Below are 12,447 nucleotides of genomic sequence, written 5' to 3'. Positions count from 1 at the left end.
TCTATCTATTAGTTCATGAGATGAGACATAATTAATCAAGATTTAAGGATGCATTTGTCGACCATCCATGCATGCACCCATGTGAAAATATCACTCAAAATCCGTTTCAATATATATATATATATGCTCATGCACAACATATGCAGCCATTTACTCAAAATTTGAAATTTCCCAACAAGTGTTCATCATTAAATATGAATATGACGAGACTTGCAAATTTGAAGGGCATGTTGGGGTCAAGTTTCAACTTGATCAATTAACCAGAGGACAGTAAAACACAAAGCATGTATGTTTATGTGTTGTTGTGGGACACTCCCACTCAACAACACAGTCGAGAAGGTGACCTGAACCAGAAAAACTCCCCCACCACCTCCTTTTTTATTTTCTCATTTATTTTTGTCATTTTTTAAATATTCCTGTTTGCTCCTTGCTTGCTTAAGTATATATTCAATACCGTGGGTAAAACATTAAACGTGACGGAATTAGAGTTCATTTAAGAGATAGACTAATAATCACTTATATGAAAGAATTAGTTTTTCAAAAAATTACTTTACAGAAAAGTAGGTGAAGACGATTCTCTCTTCTAAGAAGTGAGTGATTATGGTTAACGAACCCTGAATGAAGCCCATGATTAGTGCTTGACAAATTGACATTACTTAAATCGAGTGACACTACTTTTCAATAAAAAAAAGAAACTGTGGATGGCTGCACAGAATCCAATTAAAAATAAAAAAATAAAAACTGTGGGTGGGAAATTAGTGCTGGACAAATAACATGCTTGGGCGTCATAACGAAGATGCAAGGGCCCGGTCAGCTGTTTCTCCGAGTGACAGGCCAAAAGGGTGAAGGTGCAGTGCAGGCTGCAGCCGCCCAAACCCAATTTGCAGTTCCTAGCAATTTCTCAGCAGCCAGTGACCAGTCAGGTTGGTCTCTGATGTATTATATATAAAGCACACCACAAAAGACTCAAGAGATTTTCTGAGACTTGACTCGTGTTCACAGAATTGAGCTGAAGCTGCCAATGCCATATGAATTTCATATCAGTTTCCTTCCTCTTTATAATAGATTAATATATATTTACTTGGGTTGGGAGTTGGGAGGAGTTGGGAGTTGGAAACAAACAACAAAGTTTATGAGTGGAAAGATAATAATACTGACTCACTCACTGTAATTATTGGTGGTGGGGGACAAGCTAAGATATTTATGAAAAATTATATATTTGTATATACAAGTTGGTGTTGTTTGTCTCTGAAGACAAAGAAAGCAACATATCCATTCCATTGGAAAGCTATCTTGTTTCTTTAGCGGCTACAAGTTAAGTCACCATTGCAATTTGCAATCATCTCGCTCGCTCTCTGTAACTCTGTTTTCTGTGGTCATAAATCAAAATGCATTGCTTCAACACCTATTACTAATAATAGTATTATTATCTCACCGACTCTTACTCTTACACAATAGACCGACTTAAGTTTACAGATAATTATATTTGTGAAAAATAATCAACTTTCGGGGTCAAACTTCACAAACCAATCATCCATTAGAAAAAAAATAAAACACTTCATCTCTTTTCGTAGTGTTTTATTATTTGGATACATACAATACAAGCGGAATTAAGAAAATGATTAATTAATTTAAAACTTGGAATACAAAATACATGCTCTCAACCAAGGAATTACCAAAGGAATTGCGTAATAATTTTAAATTTCTGAGATTGGATTATGAATTTATAATTTTCCATACACATAAAACAAAATTCAAGGTCAGGTAGTGATACTGTCCGCCAGGTGGCACCATGCATGCATGAGGTCCACATCCTCTCAAAGCTGACTGATCACTTACCACACCAACTGACAGCGGGAAATCGAGGAGGGCCCACCTTCAATAATGGATACAGGCGTCAGTTCCGGAATGGGTAGCTTTGAAATGCATTTCACCTTTGAATATACTCGCACGTACATGAACCCAACCCAACTATGTTATTATTAAGGAATCAACAGGATATTCTTTCCACGGTTATATCACCGCAACTCATCCTTCAGCTTGTTCTTTTTACTTTTATCTAACAAAGTGATATTTTAAACTACTCTAATATTCGTAAAGAGAATTCAATTCGACGCTATAGGAGAGGGTATGCATAATACACACCATCTAGAGGAGAGTGTATACATAACACATACTTAAGGCCATCTTCAATTATAGGGCTAAATGTAATCTAAGACTAAAAATTTAGCCCTCTAAAATATTAATTTTTTAAAGAATAGTGCAAAGCAAAATTTTTCCATATCCAGCCATGTATGGCTATATTTTAGGGCTCTTCATATTTTATTATTTTGAGAAAAACAATGGTACAACACTCATATATTCCACAATTATGTATTGTTTAATTTAATTCAACTACGATTTAGAGACAATATTTTTTAATATATATATATATATATTTTCTAAACAAAATGAATTTAAAACATTTAAAAAGATTTTAAATAAATAAATAAAAAATAACTTTTTAATCAATGATTCTTACCTCTCCATTGATCAGAAACCAACCAATTGTATATATATTTTAAAAACAAAATGAATTTAACAAGATTATTTAAAATAAAATAAAAAATCTAAATCATCGATGACGTCAATTAGAGATGAATTTTACATTATTTTAGAATTATATTTGGCATATAACCTGAGATGGTCTAAGCAAATAAAATTACGCTCCAAACCAACTCTCGTGATTTTACTACTACTTATCTCATATGGCATTTACCCATCACATATCATCGTCACCAAATTCGGGGAAAGCTTATCACAAAATGCGCCTGTGGCCCACAGAATTAAAAGAAAAAACGGCCTAATAAGGCAAAAATCACCCACAAGGACAGAAACGTAATAACATTCCTTTGCCCTGCTGTCCGCTGCTGTGACCGAAACCGAATGTAAAGCCTAACACGTGTCAGTAATCCATTACGTCAAAACCACTACCAGGCAGTTGAGCTATGACACGTACCCACCTCGAAGTGGCCTCAAGCCCGTCTGATCCACGAAACCCCATAGGCGAGTCAAGATCGTAATTTTGAACACCAACACCATTATATAACCAGACGCCATGAAACGGGGAAAAAGAAAATACAGAAAAAGAGATTTGAGGCCAAAAGAGCTCTGCTGCTCGGTGGTCCTTTTACAAACCCTAAAATTTAAGCAATCTTAGCAAGCTGAAGGTGGTTAGGGAATGCAGAGAGATGAGAGGAGCATCGCTGCACAAACCTGAGCTATCTGCACGTGCCAAGCGCTGCATCGGCGGCAGGAATTGCCACCGAAAACACGTAGAAGACGGGTGACCCATTCGCCCCAGTTGTTTTTGGTAACTGTTAAATTTTCATCAAACATCTCAGCTTCAATTTTTAGTTAGTTTTATTTTAGTTACTGTTACCAATGGCGGATGAAAAAGGCAGAGATGGCTCCTCGTTGCTCCACGGCAAGTACGAGCTGGGCCGTCTTCTGGGTCACGGTACTTTCGCCAAGGTCTACCATGCCAGGAACTTGAAGAGCGGGAAAAGTGTGGCCATGAAAGTGGTGGGCAAAGAGAAGGTAATCAAAGTTGGGATGATGGAGCAGATCAAGAGAGAAATCTCCGTGATGAGGATGGTCAAGCACCCCAACATCGTCGAGCTCCACGAGGTCATGGCCAGCAAGTCCAAGATCTATTTCGCCATGGATCTGGTCCGCGGCGGCGAGCTCTTCGCCAAAATCGCCAAAGGCCGGCTCAAAGAAGACGTGGCCAGAGTCTATTTCCAGCAGCTAATCTCAGCCATCGATTTCTGCCACAGCCGCGGCGTCTACCACCGGGATCTGAAGCCGGAGAACCTCCTCCTGGACGAGGATGGCAAATTGAAAGTCACTGATTTTGGGTTAAGTGCTTTTTCCGAGCACTTGAAGCAAGACGGGCTTCTACACACAACTTGTGGCACGCCGGCTTATGTTGCTCCTGAGGTGATAGGCAAGAAAGGGTACGACGGAGCCAAGGCCGATCTCTGGTCTTGTGGGGTCGTTCTCTATGTGCTTCTCGCCGGATTTTTGCCGTTTCAAGACGATAATCTCGTGGCCATGTATCGGAAGATTTACAGAGGAGATTTCAAATGCCCGCCCTGGTTTTCACCGGAAGCCCGAAGGCTCGTGACGAAGCTTCTGGACCCCAATCCGAGTACGAGAATTACCATATCGAAGGTGATGGACTCATCATGGTTCAAGAAATCAGTGCCGAAGATCGTGCGGACGAAACAAGAGCAGGAATTCGACGAGACGAGTGAGAAGATAACGTGGAAGCAGACGGAGACGTTGAACGCGTTTCATATAATATCGTTGTCGGAGGGGTTCGATTTGTCGCCGTTGTTCGAGGAGAAGAAGAGGGAGGAGAAGGAGGAGCTGCGTTTCGTTACGACGCAGCCGGCGAGCAGCGTGATATCGACGCTGGAGGAGGTAGCGAAGGCTGGCAAGTTCAGGATAAAGAAGAGCGACTCTATGGTGAGGCTGCAGGGGGAGGAGAGCGGACGGAAGGGGAAACTGGCGATTGCGGCGGAGATATTCGCGGTGACGCCGTCGTTTTTGGTGGTGGAGGTGAAGAAGGACAATGGTGATACGTTGGAGTACAACCAGTTCTGCAGCAAGGAGCTGAGACCGGCGCTCAAGGACATCGTGTGGACTTCCCCAGTGGACGGTTCAACGGCTGCTTGATTGATAGAAGAATTAAGATTATAATTTGTTGTGATTGATGATGTGATTATTATTGTTGTTGTTTCAATTAATTATTAAGTTCAAATTGAAACTGGGTCTGGGCTTTGGGGCTTTGGGGCTTTGGGGCTTGTAAGTTGTAGCCAAAGCCGAGCCACCCATCAAGCAAAGCAAGCTATCTCTGTGGTTTGTTTTTGTTATGGTTGTGTATGTTGTGTGTTTGTGAGGGTGGAAGAAGTAAACTGTGAATTGATTTGTGAGCTGCGCTTATCCTCTCTCTCTCTCTCTCTCTCTCTCTCTCTCTCTCTCTCTCTCTCTCTCTTTTATCCTACTACTTAGCTTGATGTTGATATGGAATTACAGATTTGGTATTGAATATTACTTGTCCATGAGCAAAATGAATTGAATTTGGAATTGAGTTATTCCATAAGCACTTGTTAACATTCATAATCAATTATGATCTGATACATGTGGTATAAGATAACGTTGTCCTTCCTTGATTGATCCTTCACATTGGATATGATCTCAGTTTCATTTACCATTTATAAAATATTAAAAAAATGAAGCCTGCCTACTCATCATCTTATCTTATGAGTTACTAGAAACTAAAATTGCATGACGTAAGTTAGGTCATTTCGTCAGGGTAATCAACTCACTCCTTGCATTTAAGTTTAAATATTCATTTAGAATAATTTAAACCAATATTTGTGTGAAAAAAAAAAAAAAAAAAAAAAAAAAAGAGATGTGGACTGTGGATGATCAAGTGTCCCCAGGGTAGGGCCAGCGGCAGCCATCATCTATCTCCTCAGCCTCAACTCAATCAGCAACAACTGGGAACTAGGAACTAGGATAGGATAGTAGCACATGGCTTTCCCAATTCAATTCGCCTTTAACCTTTGTAGTTATTATTGTAGGCGCCCATCAATAATTGTAATTTAGGAGCAAACCTACAGAAGATAATACGAAAACATTCGACTCAGGACGATGGGTTCGTGTGTCTGTTGGTGTTGCTGATGATCATACTGATACTGGGGAAGGCCACTTGCTCTTCTTTTTATCATCTTTTTTCTTTTATTCCACTCAAATCATCTATCTATTCTTCTATCAGTCACTAATTGTATTGTAATTAATAGCTAGCTTCTTAATTAATTCACGCTTTAACAAAATAACAATAATGATGATTGATTGACTTATATATGCAGCAGTAGCACACTTGAAATAAGGAATCTCAGGAGAGGACAAACATCTACCGATTCACCAACACCTCACCTTGACACCTACCCTAGTTAAGCATGATCATAATTACAAAGCTGGGGTCCACTCCACTCTTTGATTAATTACTACTCAACTGCTTAATTATGAAAACAATAAGGTGATGAATGGTTGCTAGCTCTACTGATTTATTTAGCAGTGCAGCTCCTGCTGTTCATATTCATAATTAACTCTTACTGTCTTGTGTGTACGCAGCAGTGTATTCTCTATCTCTTAGAGTCAGAGCCAAGTAAGAAAGGAGTTGCTCAGATTATTATTGTACACTTGTCACTGTCCGAACAAATAATGGCTAGCTAGCTAGGTAAGGTAAAGGTTGATGGATATTTGCCTTTGAGTAGGTGGTGGATCATCACGGCATGTGCCACCACAGTGTTATGTTGCTGCTATGAAATAATAACAACATAATTATATCGCAACTCAATCATGTTAATATCATATTCATCAAGAATCCAGACAACACAAGAAGTTAAAAGACAATCATGTCTATATATGATTCTTTCTGTCTGCAATGAAAAGATTATCTCCTTCCTTGGATTGGATTTATTAATTATCACAACAAGAGAGCCAAATTTTGATTCATAGCAGCAGAAAATTTGCCTTTTCATCAACCTAAAAGTCTCCTTTCTGATTCTTCAAGCACAGCCACAGCACAGGCAGGCTGCCTGGCTTTCAGAAATTTGACTTGTCCTTTGGGCCTAACATTCCGATAATGAACCACAGATGGGCCTATTTCCTACCAACTTTCCAATAAGCCCAAATCCACCTTCGACCCTTTGAGTTTGGGGTTAAAAAGGGTTGTCAGACAGATCTTCCACCATTGTCTGTTGTTTTGATTCGCTCTTCCAAATGCAATAGACCCAAATCCAATCCACCTTAGAATAGATCCTCCATCCGCACCAACTACACCAATAATTAAAAAAACATCAAGATATTCTTCCACTCACAGAAGATTTCAAATTCGACTCACTCAAACCAAATGCAAGGATAACATATTGTCTGTAAAATATCTTATCGTTTGGACAAGAATTAGGAAAAAGAAAAGATACACAAACAGAAACTATATGTAAATCTGTAGTCTTAGAAAGGCCCAGACCTTCAATTCCCCTCCAAAGCTTTTTGCAGAGCAATGCTCATATGATATCGATCATAAAGCTTTGAGATTGCAGCTTCCTCTCATCTCAGGAATTCTAAGTGCCAAGCTAAACCCTTTTGCTGATCCCAAACCCTTTGAACTTTGAAGAGACTGATATTCTGTTTCCCATGCATGCTCGCACCAACAAAGAGTAATTTCTGCACTATACAAAGGAAGGTAAAGCCAATAATATTACATTATATACAAAGACTGCCAGGACATTAATTTTTAAACCAACACAAAATGATGGCGAGATCTAGTTATAAATCGGCCAATTAGATTATTAAGCCATGATCAACATCACTTCAAGGGGAAAAAAGATAAAAGAAATGCATTTTTACCGTTTGCTTCATCTGTGCTAAGCCAAAAGATGAAAGGTGAATTGGAAGCTGGCAATTCAGCGCATAAGCCATCACTTTAAGGTGGCTTGATAGTACATCTCAAACCTGAGTGTTCAAGTCAGAAGGGAACAAAAAGTGCACATAGGTCAAAAACTGATACCCATCCTCTGTGTATCTTCGAAACTAGAAACCAAACCACACAATAATCAGGTTTTGAGTGGTACATAAAACAGGATTTGGTAGGTAACCCTAAAATGTTGCATATGCGGTACAGAGAGTACTGGTTTTGCAAACTTTCCAAATTCAAAACGTTATTTACTCTAGCTAAAGCAACAAGTACCAAAATTATCAAGTTGTCCTTGCTTGGGAACAAAAGCAGATTGCAATTTGTGGTCATGACCTAGACAGTTTTCGAAATGAAGATCTGGTTTCTATTATGATTAGGGTTGATACTCTAAATTTAAACACTTTCAGCTCATTTCTGCACAGTTGCCATCATAGAACCCATAAAACTTTTCAGGGACTGGAATGCATAGTATTTAATAGGAAGCAATTAAACCCGCCAATTATTGAGAATCATGTAGTGAGAGATAAAGAATGAATAGAAAGAAAAAAAGAAGCATTAAGCCTTCATTGCGAATAAGGTGCTAGAAAGTGATAGATACAGGCAATTGAGAATAGTGTGCAAAGGATATAAATAAAACAGAAAAGCAAGATGAAACCTTCACCAACACTACACAATGTTCAAATTTAGATATAGAGAAGATGAGGAAAAGATAAAGGAAAACAACGGATGATGATTGTTCAGGTTATATGGCCTACATCCACAGAATAAAGTGACATGGATGTTAATATCTATGGAGAACAGTACAGTAGAACCCAAACTTGAGAGTTAAATACAAGTAACATTGTAATATTAATGTAAGGCAGAATAAAATTTGAAATCATACAAATTCCATGACCCTACAGAAGGTATATTCCGATTGGATCAGAAAAAAGGAAACAAAAAAGGTATATCCTGATGCAATATCCAAGCCATTTAACTCTGACCAACATGATGGAGCACCAGATGTTGGTCCTGCTCAAACCTAGGATAGGCCTCGGGACAAAAGTCAAGTACACCATTTAAAATCTCCTCATTGGGACAATTAATCCCCAAAACTTAAAACTCATATCAAACAAGACCAATACATACGGACACAACTAAAAATCATCATTCACCTGGAAGCAGGCCTAAAAACCAAAAAAGAGACTACTGTACCCCTATTCGATTACAATGTTATGACTACTGAATATCCCACAAGGTTAATCAAACCATTTGATTTCAATATATAAATTATGACCAATCATGATAAAATTGACCAAGGCTAGGACTAGGAGTACTTTTACTTAATTAGATGTCATAATCGTTACTACCTTTGTTTCCCACAACTGCGAAATTACTTTCAGTCATTCTATTTGCATTCCTCCTTTGATAAAAACATACTATTATTCAAGATTCTTTCAAGATAACCACAAAGCTTAAAATAATTTTGCATTATTCATATTTGGACTTGAAGGAAAAATATGACAAAGAAAAGCAAGTCAAGCATGCGGAATGTGTCGCATCTAAAAACCAACATAGAACTTCTAAAAAACAACAGAAACATAGAATGCAATTACCTTTGTTTTTACCTGAAAGTTCTAAATTTTCAGTGCTTATTCAAGCGTCATTAATTCCTCAAGAAACAGTCTTACAAAAGTTTCGAATTTATACAATGTGCCTACAAAAATGCTGAAGAGTATAGTGGACTATAATCTCGAATAATTAGCAAATACCAATAAGATAGAATCAATAGCAACAGCAAGAACATGTATTAAATGAGCCTCTCAATACTAGTTTCTCCAAAAAAGGTGGCTGTGCAGAGCTTCATATTAAAGATATCACATAAAAATATATGTAAGAAACAGTACCCGAGATGAAAAAAAATTAATTTGTGAAGAACAGAAAGTTAATGTAATTCAAATAAAGTCCAGAGAAAGAGGGTATCTCATGTCATGCTTACTACTAATGTGTAATCAAGGTATTAAATCATCTTCAATGACTCAAGTTCATTACCAACTTCTCATTCCCATTATAAGAAAAAAGAGTGTTTTCCACCCCTTGTCCTATTTCCCCACCCACTATGTAAATTGAGAAAAACACGATCCTATCTTTCCACCCAAGATTATTCATAAAATATCCTTTAATTATTAATTCAAGCAAATTCTCTTTGCTAATCATTCGTAGTTGAGATATGGAGAGGATCAAGTTTTGTTTGACAAACTGGATTAATGTTTTAGCAATTCGTTTTGGAAATATTTTTGCTCACCAATTTAATTCAAGGTGTATACTCATCACCCTTCTTTATACTTGACATGTGTCCATAGGCATAACTATGGTTAACTTTTTGCTTTGATTTATATAACCATGTTTATGCTTATGGACACATGTTGACAAGGGTGGTGAGTATACACCTCGGGTTAAAGTGGTGAGCAAATGCTCCCATTTGTTTTTGGTCTAGGTAGTTGTCTCCACTTCGTTAGTGTAGGTCTCAAGTTCAACATCACATGGATGCGAATACAATATAATCCTCTGCTGGGTTTGATGCCAAGTTTTGGCTTAACTTTGTTGTGAGTGTGTTGGACCGTTGTGAAGGTATCTCTGAAAATATATTTAGTTTTGTAAAAAAGAAACAATAAACAAACACACACAACAGGTTGGACTTAATGAATTTGTTCAACAACAAAAAAACGGATTTAAAATCAAATTTAGAGATTACAAACCCACATATATGAAAATAGAAGAGAAAAAAAAGTGATAGAAAATAAATCAATAAACTAAAGTATCATGAATACTAAGGAGATTACAAGTGTTACCTTGATGATTAACGTTCTGCAAATGAATGGAAGCATAAATCTGCTGCCCCTGACGCCAAAACAAAAAAAAAATACTTCCTGTCAAATATAATTTCAAAACATAATCAATACCGTAAGAACAATTAAAAACCTGATTTGAGTTTAGACAACTGAAACCCTATTCTTCCTGTAAAGAAAAAAAACTGAAGCCCTACTCATTTCATTCACCTTGGTTGGTACCCAAGGAAAGATCTTCGGAGAGAGGGAAATAAATGAGAAATTAGGAAAATAAACTGACCTGTATAAGGAAATTCATCCCATCTTCGAAAATGTAATTTCTGACACAAGAAAAGCTGAGATCTGGCCATATGAGGAAAGAATGAGATGTATTCCATATTTAGCAGTTCCCTGAGGACTGACGGTAGGGTTTATGTTTCCGATTTGGGAACGAGAGCGAAAAATGGACATATGGCCCATATGGGTATGAAATCAACAAAGAGGAAAATAAAAAATCGTCAGAAATTAATATAACTTAAATCTAGTTTGGTTCTATTTGGAAGAAAGTACCCACTCCACTGGTATTTCTCCACACCAAAAAAAAAAAAAAAAAAAAAGTACCCACTGGTAGTTTTCGTGGATGGATAGTTCCAGAAATGCATAATATAAAAAAACAGATCCAATTTTGGTTTTTAACTTTCAAAAAAAGTTCTATATGACATGAGTGCATAGATAAAGGCTGCTCGCATGGAAGAAGAAGAAGAAAGATAAAAAGTTCCGTTATAATGTGAATAGTAGTGAGATAGTAGATACGAAGGAAGGCGTACCTTACTGAATATTCAAAACCCAATTCGTCCTCTTCAACTGCTCAAGAAGATCTAGCAAGGACCATCAAAAGTCACGCTTTCAAACTCCAGTCACACACTTAGAATAACTAATAATTACTATTAAATAATTTCAATAACATATGTTGAAATGATTTAATACTAATCATAATTATAAAAAACAATAAAAATCATCTACATAAAAGAAAGAAAAAACAAATTATATGTAACAGGGAGAGGGAAGAGGGAACAAAAAGGGAGTGTGTCTGATAGATGGATGAAGATCTAATTGTGCACGGGTAGCAAAAATTACATACAAATAAAAATAGCAAAAAATTACATTTGGTTGTGAACTCCAGGAGCCACGTAGATCCATCCAGTAAGCTTGAATTACAAACAGAAAGACACCTGTGAGAGTGAGAAAGAGATGAGAAGAAAATACATCCACATAAAAAGATGATGATCCATGTACTAAATCCTGCAAGAAATGTGTCATATATATAGAATCTATCTATGATCTATCCATCAGGTCAGCTGGGATGGAAAAAGAAAATATTTATAATTAAAAAAATTGAGTAAATGGAGAGAGAGAGAGAGAGAGAGAGAGAGAGATGGAGAGAGATGGATAGAGATGTGTGATGGACGTGTGTGCCATATGGAAGAGTACATAAATGAATGTTCTGGAGAGAAAGACACCTGGAAGAAGGAGAATTGAAAGAGAAGAGGGGGCCCTGGCCCCTGGCTTTACTTTCCTGCCTTTTTCCTGGGCCGCTGATGAGAAAGCATCTGTGGACAGTGCCCTTCTCTGTGAATTTAAGTGAGAAAAAAGAATGGAAGGGCAAGGGCGGCAGCAGCAGCAGCAGCAGCTGACAGAGAGAGAAGTGAGCACGCACCGCACCAAGGTATATGCTTTTATACAATTGCCTGCGTTTGTGTGCTCACTCTCTTCTGTCAGTAGCTTCAAGCTTGAGCTTCCCCTATTTTACTTTACTATATTCCACATCCACACACACACACACCAAGAGAGAGAGAAAGAGTCAGATCTGAAACCTAGCTATCCGCTCACATTCACATCCATACATATTACATACACCCCCACCCCTTCACTTAATTTTCTTCGCAAACTATACATGTAAACCACATACCAACATTTCAAATCCCTTGATTGAACGAACAAGATCTAGGGTTTCTTTTATATATCGACCTAACCCCGCATAAATAGTTAACCCTTTTTACATGTTCTGTCAAAATTAAACAAAAAGTATGCATCTGCGATTTTTCTATA

At 37.6% G+C, this 12,447-nt stretch overlaps 1 protein-coding gene and 1 long non-coding RNA gene across 5 annotated transcripts; one reads left to right on the top strand and one right to left on the bottom strand.

Moving 5' to 3' along the window:
- Window positions 1-3,103: 3,103 nt before the first annotated feature.
- SIP3 (SOS3-interacting protein 3) lies at window positions 3,104-4,979 on the top strand. The gene has a single exon (XM_021958356.2). It carries the CDS (start codon window positions 3,424-3,426, stop codon window positions 4,720-4,722), a length of 1,299 nt encoding a protein of 432 aa, XP_021814048.1. The 5' UTR covers window positions 3,104-3,423; the 3' UTR covers window positions 4,723-4,979.
- Window positions 4,980-6,270: 1,291 nt separating this feature from the next.
- LOC110756879 (uncharacterized) lies at window positions 6,271-11,984 on the bottom strand. 4 transcript variants are annotated; one of them, XR_015836999.1, is made up of 8 exons: window positions 11,503-11,799; window positions 11,166-11,216; window positions 10,640-10,756; window positions 10,363-10,411; window positions 9,139-9,227; window positions 7,465-7,569; window positions 7,085-7,281; window positions 6,271-6,891 (listed from the first exon to the last, which is right to left on the bottom strand). It is a non-coding gene; the product is annotated as an uncharacterized LOC110756879 (long non-coding RNA). The 4 variants fall into 4 exon arrangements; XR_002526733.2 differs by lacking the exon at window positions 9,139-9,227 and adding an exon at window positions 11,859-11,984 and having other exon boundaries at window positions 6,276-6,891; window positions 11,503-11,570; XR_002526732.2 differs by lacking the exon at window positions 9,139-9,227 and having other exon boundaries at window positions 6,275-6,891; window positions 7,085-7,286; window positions 11,503-11,795.
- Window positions 11,985-12,447: the final 463 nt, after the last annotated feature.

This window comes from Prunus avium, chromosome 7 (genome assembly GCF_965620075.1).
Source record: "Prunus avium chromosome 7, drPruAviu1.hap1.1, whole genome shotgun sequence".
In the NCBI taxonomy this organism is placed as follows: Eukaryota; Viridiplantae; Streptophyta; class Magnoliopsida; order Rosales; family Rosaceae; genus Prunus; species Prunus avium.
This window is presented reverse-complemented; position numbering and strand designations above follow the sequence as displayed.